The sequence below is a fragment of the Cryptomeria japonica genome, chromosome 11 (assembly GCF_030272615.1).
Source record: "Cryptomeria japonica chromosome 11, Sugi_1.0, whole genome shotgun sequence".
In the NCBI taxonomy this organism is placed as follows: domain Eukaryota; kingdom Viridiplantae; phylum Streptophyta; class Pinopsida; order Cupressales; family Cupressaceae; genus Cryptomeria; species Cryptomeria japonica.
In genome coordinates, this window is record NC_081415.1 from 507712928 (window position 1) to 507729151 (window position 16224).

The 16224-nt window shown below is 35.0% G+C and overlaps 1 protein-coding gene across 1 annotated transcript in view; it reads left to right on the forward strand.

Moving 5' to 3' along the window:
• The first annotated feature begins 3407 nt into the window (after positions 1-3407).
• LOC131860273 (uncharacterized) overlaps positions 3408-16224 on the forward strand; it is a 40676-nt gene continuing 27859 nt past the window's right edge. Inside the window, exons 1-3 of the mRNA XM_059214656.1 lie at positions 3408-3810; positions 5843-6291; positions 6494-6908. Coding sequence (XP_059070639.1) covers positions 3408-3810; positions 5843-6291; positions 6494-6908 — 1267 coding nt within the window. The remainder of the gene's footprint in view (positions 3811-5842; positions 6292-6493; positions 6909-16224) is intronic.

The window sequence follows — 16224 nt, forward strand, 5'->3', positions numbered from 1 at the left end:
ATTCATTTAACTTCTGAAGTTTCAAGAAGTTGGCAGTGCAATGAGACATTGACGATAGCTCCATGAAGGCAAATTTCTCCCTGCAATCCACCAAATAAATGGTTGCTTTCTAGGGAAAATTTTCGAATGAACGTTTGACTCATGTATTATAAATTGAAGATCAAGACTTTCTCAATAGAGTTAAAATAATATTGGGAAATGAATTTGAAAACGCAATACCGATTTCGAACCAATGTTTACATTGCTTCGGTATTTTTGGCATGGTGCCTAGAGATGGAAATGCGGGATTATGTGAACTAGATAATGAATAATTGTGTGAAGAAGGAATGGTGTTGGGGAATAGAGAAGATAATCAGGATGGTCAGAAATGGAGAAGGTTTTGTGTGGCCTGGTGGTAACTAGCTTCATGTGAGTGAGTTTACTCCTCCGTTGAGGCCATTCCTCCTTTGGAGTGCTAATAGCAATAAGGAGGTGCATAGGGCATCTGCTCAGATTGGGCTTAATGGTGTAAAATAATACTTGAGGATAAGGGAAGAGCGGAGTATCAGAGAAGAGTTATAAAAATGGGGGCCTCGCATAGAGAATATGCAACCAGAGGATGAGGTGTCTCCTCCAAAACGAAAACGTGGGCGTCCAATGGGTTTGACGAAGACAAAGATGGCTCGGCTTCTGCACGGTGGTGAGTCCTCAAGTCACATGGAACTCTCAGGAAAGGAAGACGACATGCAAGCCTAGATTGAGATGATGGACTCCAAGTGTAAAGTTGTTTGGCAAGCAAGTTAGATTATTTGATTCCATAACATAGGTATAGTTTCAAAGTGTTTTGTATTAGGGGATGAGCCCCCTTTTGTATTATGGTGGGTAGATTTGGACGGTTGAATTTTTGTGATAGACTGTTTTTGCAGGCATGCTATTTTTAGGGGTAGCGTCTAGATACTGTTTCATGATATTTCTACAAATCGTGTATGTTTTTATTTGAATTTAATGTAATGCTCCATTAATTAATAAAAATAATAATAATATATATTTTTTTGTCGAAATTAAAATTAAGTATAACAATTTTGATTTTAGAGTGTAATAAATTATGGTTAGGTAATGACAATTTACAGGATAAGTAAAGACAAGAGACTCGTTGATTTATTTTTATTTATTTTTTATCGGTAATGGGTCGAAGCTTAATTTCTTTTGACTGGAGCTATGAACTAGTGAGACCACATTTTTGAGAGGCCTCATCCTCCTCATATTTGTTCGGCATTAACACCCTTATATCTCCTTGTGTCATCCTGTCTTCCACACTCAGACATCACCTTATCTCTCCATTGTCTGTGTGTGGGACACATGGGGCTCAAACAGACTCAAACCCAAGACATCCCATGTAGGAGGCTCATAGCTAACCGTTGTGTTGTGGGGTCATCCCAAGGGACTCATTGTATTATTTTTTAAAGATTTATTTAATAGAAGTAAAGTTTAGATGATTTATTCTTTGTTAATAATGCATAGTATTGTTGATACTTATAGAATAACAATTTTAGAATTTGAACATAATTGATGTTTTCTAAATACAATCGTTAAAATTATTAATGGGTTTTATTTTTGTGTCTAATATGATTGTATTACCGTTTCTTTTATAATTTGGCAATATTGGATTATAAATATTTGTTATGTTCCTAAGAACCTAAAATTTCTAAATATGATCACAAAGAATTTTGAACTTAGGTTGCAAAAAGTATTAAGCAAATAACAAAGAACTTGAAATTATCACTACTAAAGCATTTCAAATTATGGTATTTAGTTAGTGAAGTAACTTGACAAGCATTTATTTTTATTTTTATTTTCGTAGAAAAGCGATTTGCTTGCATATAAAAATGTAAATGATGAGCATGTTTTAATCTAATGATATGTGGTGGCTCTATTGGTTTATTTTAATCTTCTCTTGATGTTTAGTGGGTTGCCTTGATGATGATGCTATGATGCAATAGGTTGCTTGATGGCTTGTTTTGTGTTGTCATTGATGGTAACCATGTTTTTTTAGTCATCTAAGTCTTTTAGTCCAACCAGTAAAGCCTAACCGGTAGAGGAAGCACTTAAATGGTGAACCAGTAAACAGAGATAGTGCTATGTTCAAGCGACCGGTACAGAAGATCGGTGAAGAGTTAAGTGTTGCGGTTTGGAGTGTATGTTCATGATATTGGCAGGAGTCTATGATCGACACCACATCAACATATTCGAAGTTTGGAGCGAGTTATGATGTACTGAGCATTCAGTCAAGAAGAATAGTTAATCGGTAGAGCAGAGTTACTTAGATCGGTAAACCGGTAGACATTTTGTTATATTTTTGAGTTATGAATTATGTGGCCGACATGAATAAAGCGTAATGAGCAAGATTGTCTAGGTATATTGCACCTAGGAAATTGTTCAAGGATTTTAGACGACTTAGCAGAGTTGTTTATAAAAAGGTGAATATTGTGTGATGATGCATAAGACATGAGATCTATAGTGTGAATTTGATTGTGCGGTGAAAGGTGAAGCTCTGTATTGATGTTTAGTCAGTGTTAGAAGAAGAACTAAAGCGGATCTAATCAGGCACATAGGTGCTATATGCAAATCAGTTAAACTTTTTGTTCCCTAATAGTTGCAACAAGACAAAATCCTCTAACAAGATCGCTCCTAACAGGGTGCGGTAGGATCCTCATAGGTCCAAAGGTTTAAATTCTTTAACAAGGTGACAAATTAGCTCATGGTTTCTAAAATCCCATTGCTGGGTAGCTCCTAATAGGGCTAGTCCTAACAGGCCTTATTGTAATAGCTCTTAACCGGGTGTGCTCCTAACAGAGCACTTGTATGACCTTAACTGGTTAGATCTCTATTCTGCAAATAGTTGATCTTGTGGGTACTAATTCCCACTGTGGTTTTTCCCATTTGGGTTTCCACGTGAAAAATTGTGTTATGTGGTGCATGTTTTATTGGGTATTAGCTTATGTGGTTATTTTTCTTGCATGCTTGTTAAGTTTCAAGTTGATTAAAGTGGTGATCATATTTATACTATTTTTGCTTGCACTGATTCACCCCCCCTCTCAGTGCCTTATAAGTTTATCAATTGGTATTAGAGCCTAATTCCCTTAAGGATTAACCGCTTGGGAAGGATTCCTGAGGCTATCATGGGGGACATAATGAGTTACAAAGAGTTGTCTAATAGGCTTGCAAAATCTGAAGAAGACCTGGGTGAATTGAGGGTTAAGTACAAAGCTTCATTGGCTAAGAGGAGAGAGCTACCTGAATAACTGATGGAACATAGTGAAAATAGTTCATCTGAGAAAGCAAACATTGATGCTTTGGCTAATGAGGTAGACAAACTAAATGATGAGAAGTCAAATCTGAGGAGAGAGCTTGAAGCCCTAACCATCAGGATGATTCAAGAGTTGGAAGCCAGGAGGACTATTGAAGACAAGATCAGAGAGAAAGAGCATGAGATCTTTAAACTGAACCAAGCGGTTGGAACCCTGACTGCATATCTTCAAGAGGAAAAAAAAGAAAAAGAAGAAGTAAAGGTTGATCTAGACATGGATATGTCCCTTAGAGAAAGTCTTGTGAAGAAGAATGAAGACCTTATTAAGGATTTGGCTGATGCTAATGAGTTATTGGCTAAATTTAACAAGAGCACTGCTATGCTTGATGAACAAATTCAATCACAGAGGCAGAAAGGAGAGACACATGGCTTGGGATACACAACCTTTGAGAAAGGAGACCCTTTTGATACCAAGGACACCTTGCATGTAGACAAATTTGCACCTAAGACAAAGAAGACCACTAGTAAGAAACTCTACACACCAGTATGCTTTAATTTTCATAAGGTAGGTCATACTACTAATGTTTGTAGAAGCAGATCTAGTTATTTTGATGGTTATAGACCTAATGCTTATGAGGGTTACAAGCCTAGGACTTTTGATGGTTATTGCTACAATTGCAACAAGTTTGGGCATAAAGTTGTTGAGTGCAGGTATGGAATGAACAATCAAAGATCTTACATGAATCAAAGATCTAATGGTAAATGGCAGAGATCTTTTAATGAGTAGAGAAACCCTACTCAGCAAAGACCCTATATAAACCGGTTTAGTCCTTATGAAATGGAGTATAGACAGAATGTGACTTGTTCAATTTGTCACAACTATGGACATGTTGCTATGAATTGTCGAAGAAGAACCGGTAGAGGCAATGTTGGACCCTGGAGAGCATCTGGAATCACATTTTTTCATTATCGCAAACCAAGACACATTGCTAGGTTTTGTGGAGCAAGGATGAACCAACCGGTAAATCAGTCTGCTCACCGGAAAGGTAAGAAGAAAGTTGATGTGGAGGAAGTCAGGAGTGAGATGAACAAGATCTAGAGAAAGAAGAGTGATGAAAAACCATCAAAAGATTCCCATTCTTCACCTAGTGTGGAGAATCCCTCACGGGTAAACTAATTTGTTATAAAGCTTAGGGGGAGCTTATTGTCAGATCTATTTACGGACCCCCTAAAAGACTGTGTGGTATGTTAAATCTGCATACTCAGATGTAATTTGATGTTGTGTAATGATTTTAAGTTGAAACCGTATGTTTGATGTGTTATGGGAATCGATAGCATGTTTTAGGGTTGAATGGTGTTTAGGGTTAGTTCAACCGGGCGTAGCATTTAATGCAACAGGTGATAAGCAAATAAAAGGAAGTTTTTCAGTCTTATTTGACACCTATCATTCTCGAGAGCATTTGGAGAGTGATTGAAGCACTGAAGAGATGTTGATTATTGCCTTAGCTAATTTGATATAGGATTGAGGAGATTTGTGAAGAAGTGAATCAGTGAAAGTTGCTTTCTGACCAGAAACCCTAGCAGTGAAGAAGTTGAAAAGGTATTTATTTGAGAATCTAAGTCTGTGTTTGATATTTTGCAATAGATACACCACACTATGTAGATGTTACTGAAAGGCCTCGACCAAAATTCAAGAGGCATCCACATAAGTCAATTGAAATTGATCATGTTGGAGCCCTATCCAACGTACTATATGGTGTGTTGCATGTTGAAGATGTTAGATCCTACATTCATTGCAAATTGGAAGATTTGAAACCTTTAAGGAGAAATCATTAGAAGTTCATACTGAGTTAGCAAAACTGGTTATTGCAAAGAAAGTCAGAAAAGAGGTTGAACAATTTGTTGTTGAACAAGGATTTACAAAAGAGGCGATTGCAGAGGCTAGAGCAAAATTTGAAGCAAGGAAGGTTGAATCCTCTAGTGCCTCAACCGGTACCATCACCGGTAGACAAACCAAAAGTATAGTTGTGAAGAAGAAGCCTGATCCTACTCCTAAGATTCAGATTATAAGAAAACCTAAGGAAGCTAAGCCTAAAGCACCTAAAGTGAAAGAAGTGTACAAGAAAAGAAAGAAACAACAAGCGTAAAGGACTCTTGAGATTGTTGTTGAGGACATAGAAGAAGACACTGATTCTAAAGGTGAGAAGAAGGAATTAAGAGCCAATGGGAAGAAATCCAAAGTAGTTGGATCTCCTACTGTGAAATTTGTAAAGCAACTGGTATGTAAACTCACTTCAGTTGAAAAGATTTTGGAGAAAATAAGAAAGTATGGTATTTTGGTTGATGTAAAGAGACATTATAAAAATTTTGGTGAAGATGAGCAAATGCAAAATGAAGATACTATTGTTTAGTTTATGAAAAAGTATAAAAAAGCATTGATTGAGCTGCAAGGTTTAATACCCGATTATTTGTATAATAAATTGGAAGCAAGATGGAAGACTGCTATAAAGCAGGACAAATAATTAATTGAGTTTGTATTGATGCACTTGCAACTAGAAACCTTTAGGGAAGATATTCAAGAAATTATTTCTAAGACAAGGGCATTATTTCTTACAAAGAAAAGATTGACAAGGTTATTAGTTGGTGAATCTCAATCTGTAAATGTTGAAACTGAGCAAATTTTGAAGAACTTTTTAGGACTTATTCCTAAAGAAGAAGAACATGAGAGATTAAAGGGAGAAGATCTCCCTGAAAATTTGAATATTAATGACATTATACCGGATGAGATTGTTTTTGCTGACACAAGCACTAAGCAAGATCCAATCATTATCCTTGATGAAGAGACTATGTTACTAGGAGCTACTTCAACCGATACAGGTGAAGTGAACACAGAAGCATATAAGAAAGATGAAGAAAAGATAGATGAAGAAATGACAGAGAAATCGGTGAATGACCAAAAAGATAATGCTCAAACCACTAAGTCAACAGAAGCACAAGAGCCACCGGTGATTACACAAACAAGATGTACAAACCTCTACATCACCGGTGAAGGACAAAGAGAAGGAAGAGGAGAAAGTTGAAGATAAAACATAAGAGAATGTAGAAAAGAAAGCACCAGAGAAGGATATGGAAATGCAGAAGGAAGAAGAAAAGGAGGAAGAGAAGCAAGAACAGAAAGTGACACCCTGATCACTTACATCAAAGAAGATAAATGATGATGATGAGGATGATGACATTGTAAGCATTCAAGGACCAATCAATATGGACATGCTAAGTCCTACTGAGCTAATGGAGATTGCATCTACAATGCAATCTAAGGCACAAAATAAGATTATGAAAGCACAAAGAAAAGAGGCTCAAACTATTCAAAGTGCAATTGATATACTTTCCAGTATACTACTGGAGACTGATATTGGCAGTCTTCGTACACCTATTGACAAACTGGAACATTTGGTTTCATTAGCAGGTGAGCAGATGGAAAGCCTTGAAGAAGCTACAATTAAGAATGTGGAAAAGGAATATGAGAATAGAAGAATTGAACAATTGATGAAGTCTATTGACAGAGATAAAGTTGGTCTTATTGTCAAATTGGATCTAATTAAAGAATCATTACAAACTGGAGGTAAAATCCTTTCCACAATTGCCAATTTTTCATTATTTTGTGATGATCTTGAGAAGAAGCGGGAAGCTCAGTAGGAGCTTAAAGTTTTGAGTTCCATTGAATGATTCTGCAATCAATTTTGGTAGATCGGTGATTGTACTACAACGAAAGCTTAAGGTTTTTGAGGCTGAACAGGTGAAAAGGACAACTTCACTGTAGGAGTTGCAGACTTTATTAGTCCCTAAGATAGAAATTTTGCACAGAGGATATAAGGAGATAGAGGCTATCTTGGCTACACCAGAGATGAGCACTCTTGATGCAATGGAGGAGCTTTCATTTCAAATCAGGACACATATAGAGATCACAGGGACACTTTTGGAGAGTTGGCATAATGATTTGAAACTTTTGAAGTATAATTTTGTAGATGTATTTCTTAAGATAACATTGTAAAAACTGTTGAACTCCTATTTATATATTTGGTAATGCAAATTTTGTTATATATTGCATTTATATTTCCATGTATTTGCTTACCTTTGTTATTGTTGTCAGAGGGGGAGTAGTAGTAGTATGAGTCAAAATTTTGTAACAGGGGAAGTAGTATATATGTTGTAAATTTTTGTAATAGCATGTAATTTCTAAGGGGGAGTTTTTGAGTTTTCATGTTAAGTCATTTTTGTAATGTGACACTCAGACAAAAAAATTCCTAAGTGTTTCCATCAATGCCAAAGGGGGAGATTGTTGGCTTGATGATGATACTATGATGTAATAGGTTGATTGATGACTTGTTTTGTGTTGTCATTGATGGCAACCATGTTTTGTCAGTCATCTAAGTCTTTTAGTCCAATCGGTAAATCTTAACCGGTAGAGGAAGCAGTTAAACAATGAACTGGTAAACATAGACAATGCTATGTTCAAGCGACCGATACAGAAGATCGGTGAAGAGTTAAGTGTTGCGGTTTGGAGTATATGTTCATGACATTGGCTGGAGTCTATGACTGGCACCACATCAGCATACTCAAAGTTTGGAGCGAGTTATGATGTACTAAGTAGTCAGTCAAGAAGAACAGTTGATCAGGAGAGCAAAGTTACTTAGATAGTTAAACTGGTAGACATTTTGTTATATTTTTTAGTTATGAATTATGTGGCTGACATAAATAAAGCGTAGTGAGAAATATTGTCTACATACATTGCACCTAGGAAATTGTTCTAAGGATTTTAGCTGACTTAGTAGAGTTTTTTATAAAAAGGTGAATATTGTGTGATGATGCACAAGACATGAGATCTATAGTGTGAATTTGATTGTGCGGTGAAAGGTGAAGCTCTATATTGATGTTTAGTCAGTGTTAGAAGAAGAATTGAAGTGGATCTAATCAGGCACATAGGTGCTATATATAGATCAGTTAAACTTGTTGTTCCCTAACAGTTGCAACAAGACAAAATCCTCTAACAAGGTCACTCCTAACAAGGTGCGGTAGGATCCTCATAGGTCCAAAGGTTTAAATATTTTAACATGATGACACATTAGCTTGTGTTTTTTAAAATCCCATAGTTGGGTAGCTTATAACAGGGCTAGTCCTAACAAACCTTATTGTAATAGCTCTTAACCGGGCTCAAACACTCTTAACTGGGTGTGCTCCTAACAGAGCAGTTGTATGACCTTAACCGGTCATATCTCTATTCTAGAGATAGTTGATCTTGTGGGTAGTAATTCCCACCATGGTTTTTCCCATTTGGGTTTCCACGTGAAAAAATTGTGTTATGTGGTGCATGTTATATTGGCTATTAGCTTATGTGGTTATTTTTCTTCCATGCTTGTTAAGTTTCGAGCTTATTAAAGTGGTGATCAGATTTATATTGTTTTTGCTTGCACTAATTCACACCCCCCCTCTCAGTGCCTTATAAGTTTATCTTAGTGTCAACATTGCAATCTTATTTTGTTAATTTAAAAGTATTAACATTAAATCCACCAAGTATGATTTATACAAGTGACAATTAAGCATGAATTACATATAAAGTTCCTACTAATTTTGTGTTGAATGTTCTCTTGGTTGATTGATTTTCAATGTGCTCTTGGGTAAGTGTGTACTACTAGAGAGGTTTTATCATGTGTTATTGTCATTATGAATATTATTATGTTATCTTATGAGTACTTAAAAAAGAGCTCATGGACCACTATAACATGCATATCCTAGTTCTTTATCTTTATAAACTCATTCCTACACTAGGTAACAAAGATTTGAGTGTAACTGGTTTAACAATAGGATCACTTTGAGTTCCCATCCACCAATGGGAAACTCATTAAGAAGTTGATTCAATTAATTTCAAAGATAACTTTAAAATCCACACACACAATGAGAGCCAATGTTCATTCAAATACATACATACACTATCTACACAAATTGAATGTCAATATTTTTGAACCTATGATGAATTTCAATGTTCACATATACAAATACATGTACATGTGCATAGATTGAATTATATATTGTTCATTCACATATGCACAGATAACAAATGTCAAAACTAACATCCAAACCCACCCACATGCCCCGTAAGAGCCAATATTCATTCAAACATACACACTAAGAGTCAACATTTATTCAAAAACACACAAAAAAAGTGAACATGATTGAATTTTGAAAATATTTTATGTATAATCATCCCACAACGCAAATGCCAAGATATTTTTATACATAAGCACCACAAAGTGATAGTTGGACATGTTCGTGTAGAAACAAAATCTTAAGTTTTTCAAATGCACACAATGTGTAAAGACCTCATAACTCTAACAAAGTAATTCATAATTAACTCATTTTTAGTGCATCATCAAATATGAGTTATTCTCATTGACTCCATAAATATAAACATGAAAATTACAATTACAAATTATAATGAGTTCAAGGGCTTGTTCTAGGAAAGCACATATGCATAAGTTATGAATACAATGATGATGGCCTACATGCCATGATGATATCAATACAAGTGAAATACAATATACAATAATTCAAGTAAATAGAAAACAATTGTCCTTGCTCACTGCCAACCATATGGAATTTGCTAGCTGAAGATAGGAACATGGCCCAAGTGCTTTTTTGTCCAACAACAAAGCAATTATGCTTCCTTGGAGTTCTTCTTGACATGAAGAACCATCGACCCTACATAAAGAATCTAGCTACCTGGAAACAATGGTAGGATGGAAACCATGGTGTAGCCTGATACATCTACATGCACATATAATAAATGATAATGCAATGACATATTATCAAGACGTGGTAGATAAACATATTAAGTAATTTTTTCTAGGCAATTCATCTATTTCAATGAGCTAAGTTTCGCCAAATCACTTTAAAAATGTTATTCAATGCAATCATTTACAAGACATATTGCACTCATATAAAATCCTAGAGAAAACTTCCTATAATACCTTGCAAATCCCATGAAGCTATAAACTTCACTTACATTTTGTAGTGTCGAACACTCCATTATAGCCTTAATCTTCTTCAGATCCAATACAATCCCCTTTGTTGAGATAATATGACCAAGACAATGCACCTTGATCTGGTAAATGTTACACTTGGATAGTTTATAAAAAAAGTTACACTCTCTTAAGCATTATAAGACTATCCTCAAATGTTTGTCACGCTCCTCTACTATATTTGAGTAGACCAAGATTTCATCTATAATTATCGATATAGAATCATCTAGATAGTCTCAAAAAACACTATTCATCAAGTTCATGAGTGTGGTTGGAGAATTAGCCAACTTGAATGGTACCACAATGAACTCTTAGTGACCATATTGAGTTTGGAAAGCTATTTTTGGGACATCCTCCTTAATTTGTAACTGGTGATAGGTAGATCAGAGATCTATCTGTGAGAATACCATGGTTCTTCTCATCTGATCAGAGAGTTTGTTAATCTTTAGAAGAGGACACCTATTCTTGACCATAGCCTTGATCAACATTTTGTAGTCAATGCATAGGCATAGGGTTCTATACTTCCTTTTAACAAAATATTGTAATGTCCCACTTAGCTTAACCCAAAAAATTTTGTTGGTTGAAAATTTTGTACACTTGGGGAAATATACAAAATTGTGGCTTCAACCACAGTGCGTGAGTATAGACTCTCCTAATTAAGGGAAGGCCTCCCCTATCTATCTAATACTAAAACTAAAATAGGATGGAACAATAGTCTTTCTTATTTTTTCAAGAAAGCCAATATCCTTTTCTCTCCACAGAAAAGTGATAGCAATTTAACGTAAAACAACAATAATAACTTTTAAAATAAAATGAGAGAAAGGAAATGAAGTTTCCTGAAAGCAAAGACTTTTGTCACTTCCTTTGGGACGAGACAACAATATCAAGCTCAAAGTCTTGAATATGTGAAGTCCTATCTACCCTTTTCTATACTAATAATAATAAGAACAAAATATAACAGCACAAAGTCTAAAATAACTTATTCCTTTCTACACAAAACAACAAGAACTAGTGTGAGCTCAAAGTCTCACAACTATTTCCTATTACAAAATCTACCTTTAATCTATCTCAAGAATAAGTATAAGCACAAAGTCTTACAAATTATCTCAATAGAACTTCTATTCTTACTAAAATTAATCTCCAATACTTGTAGCACAAAGTCTACAAATCAAATTTGATTAAGCTCTTTAAGAAACACTTGCAAGAAAGACAATATTGAACACAAACTCAAGAATGCAGCACAAAGTCTCAACACTTGAGCAATCTTCTTCTATTCCTTTCAATTCTTCAATTTACACATAAAAGCTCAAAGACTTCTTTTCTACAAATTTGGCAGAGTTTTTGCTTGCTTTCAAAAAGATAAGGATTACAATATACCCCCTCAAGTATTTATAGGAGAGGAGTCTTGAGAAAGAGGTGGGAGGATTCTAACTAACTTGAGAAATTCTCTCAACCACCAAAACTTATTCAACAACTAACTATGAATTATTCAAAGTTACAAGTCATATTCTAAATTGACTTGTAACTTGTAATTACAAAAGTGCAAGTAATGACTTAACTTGCAATTTACAAAAAAGAAATGTTTACAAGTAAACATGTTAAAAGAGAAACTACAACTAAGAAATTACGTAACTTGAACCTTTTGAGTTTTATCTCCTACATTTCAGTCTCCATGGCTTTGGCTTTGGTAGACGTGATGAGGGAATATCGACCAATCTTCTATGGGTTAGTTGTAGAGATCCCCATCCCAACCTTATGCCTGACAAATTGATGTGCATGAACAACCATGATCTGTCTTCCCAACTCCATAAGAATAATCTTATCAGTTGGGTATCTAGGAAGCATGTACAACTGTCCGCTGGAACATCCAACTCTCATGTAAGTGAAAGTTGGGAATTGAAGGAATAAGCAACCATATTCATTTACTCTTTCCCATGCCTCATCTCATACTCTTCTATTCTTTAGTGTCTTGTCAAACTGACACATAAAATAACCAAAGAATGTGTCCTAAACCCTCATGTAATGCAATCTATTGGGCCTCAAGGGCAATTGATCATAGTACTTCCACATAGATATAAGCGAGCGATCACCCTTGGTAGAAAGACCAGGGAAATGTCTAAGTGATGTTGCTATATACACAAGATATGAGTTCATATAGAACTTCATAGTGGTAGGAATTGTTGCAAGTTGTTCACACAAAGCGTCACTGATTACTTCCCCCCAAGAGATGTGATGGGACTACCTTATGAACATGATAAATTGATACATCCAGGGTTTGAAAACATTAGAATGTTCCAAACCCAACATCCTACTAAGGAGAGTGACAGTGTCCACTTGAAATCACAACGATGCAATTTCTCCCATCTTGTGAGAACTACCTGTGGTTCATGAATCCGCCTGTTAATGTGGCACTTGCAATCCTTTTCCCTTTTGGCATAGTAATTAGTTGCACTACTTTTGGAAATCTCCATGTATAGGGCAGCAAATGGGATTCTAAAAACTTTCTCAATGGTGTCCGCATCAAGATGGATTATGGATTCTCCATCATCATTCTCGATGGTTCTTGTCTCCTTGTTAAAATGGTGAGCACAAGCAAGAATGAACATGGGTTCTAGGGCAACCATCGAAAAAGAAGAAGCATGGTGAATGTGGTTGTCCAACAATCGTTGCATATTGCTATCCTTTGGATCCTCCACCCTTTTGATGAAATTTGACATGTCAACATGCCCTATTTTTGTATCCTTGATATGATCCATAGGAGAGGGGATTTGTGAAGGGGAGACCTCATTCTGGTACTTATCAAATTTGTATTTCATCTTATTTGGAGGGGAAGATGATGATAAATATGACATTGAATAACAACCTGGTATGCTGTGATGAAGACTTAAAATTGTCAAAGCAACATCAAGATCAACTGCAACTAACATCTTTCTTCTTCAAATGAAAAAAAATCTAACTCTTGCATTTCACAACTTTGTGAGAGGAAGATAGGAAATAAATAGGGATGTTTGGAACTTGGCTTTTGACCAATTTCAGTTCTTGGGGAACGTTTTACAAGTATACAAGTGGGGAAGAACAAATGTGCAATCAAGCTTTTGAAACCCAAATGCAAGTATGCTTGTAAAAAGAAAAAAGAAGTAGTGAGTGAAAAATGAGATTTCGACGTGCAGGAAATGGCAGGAATGGTATGTACGGATCGTGGCAATGAATATGAGTGAAAAATAATTGGTCAAATGAAGCTTCCAATCTCCATGTCTAGGTAAGAGAAGCCAAAATGACTTAGGAGAAGGAGTTATCGTGACATTTTCATGAGGTAAATCGTGGCATTTGAAGAACACGTATTTGCTATTTTAACGCCTTTGAACTAGAAAAAATGACTTCCATATGGCACAAAAAGAGTTTCAAAATGGATGAAAATCACTTAGGATTCAAAATGTCTTCCTTCTCCTAAAATCTGTCCACAAAAATCATTTGAATCCTTCAACAAATTTGATTTCAATAGCTAGTCGAGTTCTTGGAGAAAGGTAACAAGTTTAAAATTTGCAAAGAACATATGAAATCGTGTTTCTAAAACCCATTTGCAAGTTTTAACATGTTCACTTTTCATGCATTAAGGCAAAATCGGGTTTGTAAGAGAAAAATACAAGTTTAAAATACATGTAAAAGGGAAATAAAACTCCCTTTACACGTTTTAAACAACTCAACAAAAGACTAGTGAAGGGAAAATAAAATTCCTTTAACAAGTCACAAAAATAACTTAAAAATAAAACTTGTAATAGAGAAATAAAATCCCTATTACAACTTAAAGTGACTTTATAAAACTTGTAATGGAGGAGAAAAACCCCTACCATAACTTAAAATCACTTAAGTGAAACTTTTTAAATAAATTTCAAGTTTTATTTTAACTTTACAATTTAAAGTTCACTTGTAATATGTTAAAAAAGTTCCTACAATGACTAAAAAGACAAAAAAAAACAAGGGGGGAATAAAAAGTAAGTTACAAGTTTCAAAATTACATAAAGTGCACTTGTAATTGACTTAAAATTTCCCTACAACACTAGAACAAGAGAAAAATAAAACTTGCAACTTAAGGAAAATTTCCCACTTGCAGTCAGGAAGGAAAAACCCGAAATTGAAAGAAAAACATAGCAAATGAACTTAGAAAGCGATGAAATTTGAAACATGGATCGAGGATGGACTGAGGATTAAGCTAGTCCAAGGGCGAAGCAAATTTTTACCTCGGGAAGCATGCCTTAGAGTAAATTTTTTTATTTTTTAACAAAAAATTTAAAGGAGCTGTCTATTTTTGTGAATACAAAAATACGGACAACAATCTCACTATTTTTTTTAATTATTTATTTATATATTTGCTTATCTTTGGTTAAATTACATACTCAGGTACTTCTATCCAAACAGGAAATGTATATATCCAATCGAGATAGACATCTAACTATACGGGTTAGGCATCTGTCCATACAAGACAAGAGTTCATCTATCCAATTCGGGATAGGAATCTACCCAAAAGGGGTAGGCATCTATTCATAAGAACAGGGAATGCTCCGGCTAGAGACTTAGACTCATTGGGACCATCCGGGTTCTGAGTCACTATCTAAAGACTACACTCCCCTACTAGGAGTGCACCAAGGTTGTCATCCTTAGGAGTATATGACATAATTAAATAAGCTTGAGTTCCACCTCAAAATTTGTCCTAAAGCCTCGGGAAGACAAGCGAATCCATATGCGATTCTTTTTGAGTATGCATTGAGTTAACTTAATCTTTAATTTGTATTATCTAGATCCCTTTTGATTAAATGACTAGATTACTTCAAAAATCTAACATGTCCTTAACTAGTTCCTAATCTCCATCCCCAAATGCCTGAGTACTAGGGACAACTTTGTACCTAGATTGCCTACATACTCATTTTGGCACAGGATCAATGCGTAAAGTATGTAGTTCTAGTTTCTATCTATGTTTAATGTAAACTATTTGGTGGGTACACAACCCTTTCTAGGGTCAATGTCCTAGACAGTTTCTATGCAGTTGCTACCCACGATGGTAGCTCTATAGAAAAAGGGCTCAAGGTGACCCTCTGCTTATATCCTAATACAACTAAGTATTATTTCCTATTATTTATGTCACCCTTGGCTCATTATCATCTGTGTAATTTTCATCAAGATAGATAATTTCCAAAATTGTCACACACGCCCAAGCCCTAATGGGGTTTTCTAAGGTTTAACTAACGAATATTAGTTCATTTTAAATTTATCTTTTTAGATTATTGATCCAAGGGGGATTACCTACCCCTTGGATTTTAACTTCCAAATAACCATTTCTCCTCGGTGATTTATAGGGACAATGCCACAAATGTCATTGTTGGAACTTTAATAAGCGTTAAGTGTAGTAATTTAACACAAGGACATTACCCATAAGTGTGAGCCAAAGACACCAAAGATACCAAACATTGCTACATTTTTGGTTTCATCCCCTCTTGTTTAGTTGTCTAACTAAGAATTCAACTATAAATTCATGAAAGTTTAAGTAAAGCATTATACTAAAACAACTATGAAAATGAAATTGTTACATGCAAGGAATTATCGCTTGAGAATTAAAACTAAGATATAATTTTTTACATAATTGAAAGGAACATTTGTTGAGAATCAAAATAAACAAATTAACTACTTAGAAAATATTATTTCTCGAAAAGGAAAGACTCTTAAATCTAACTTCCTAAAAGGTAACTTTGCATAAAAAACAACAAATATTTAACTTCTTGAATTGAAGGAAATTTCAACCAAACATTAATTTACATTGTTTGGGATAAATAATTAAAAAAAAAAAACTATGAATCTTAATACATTTAC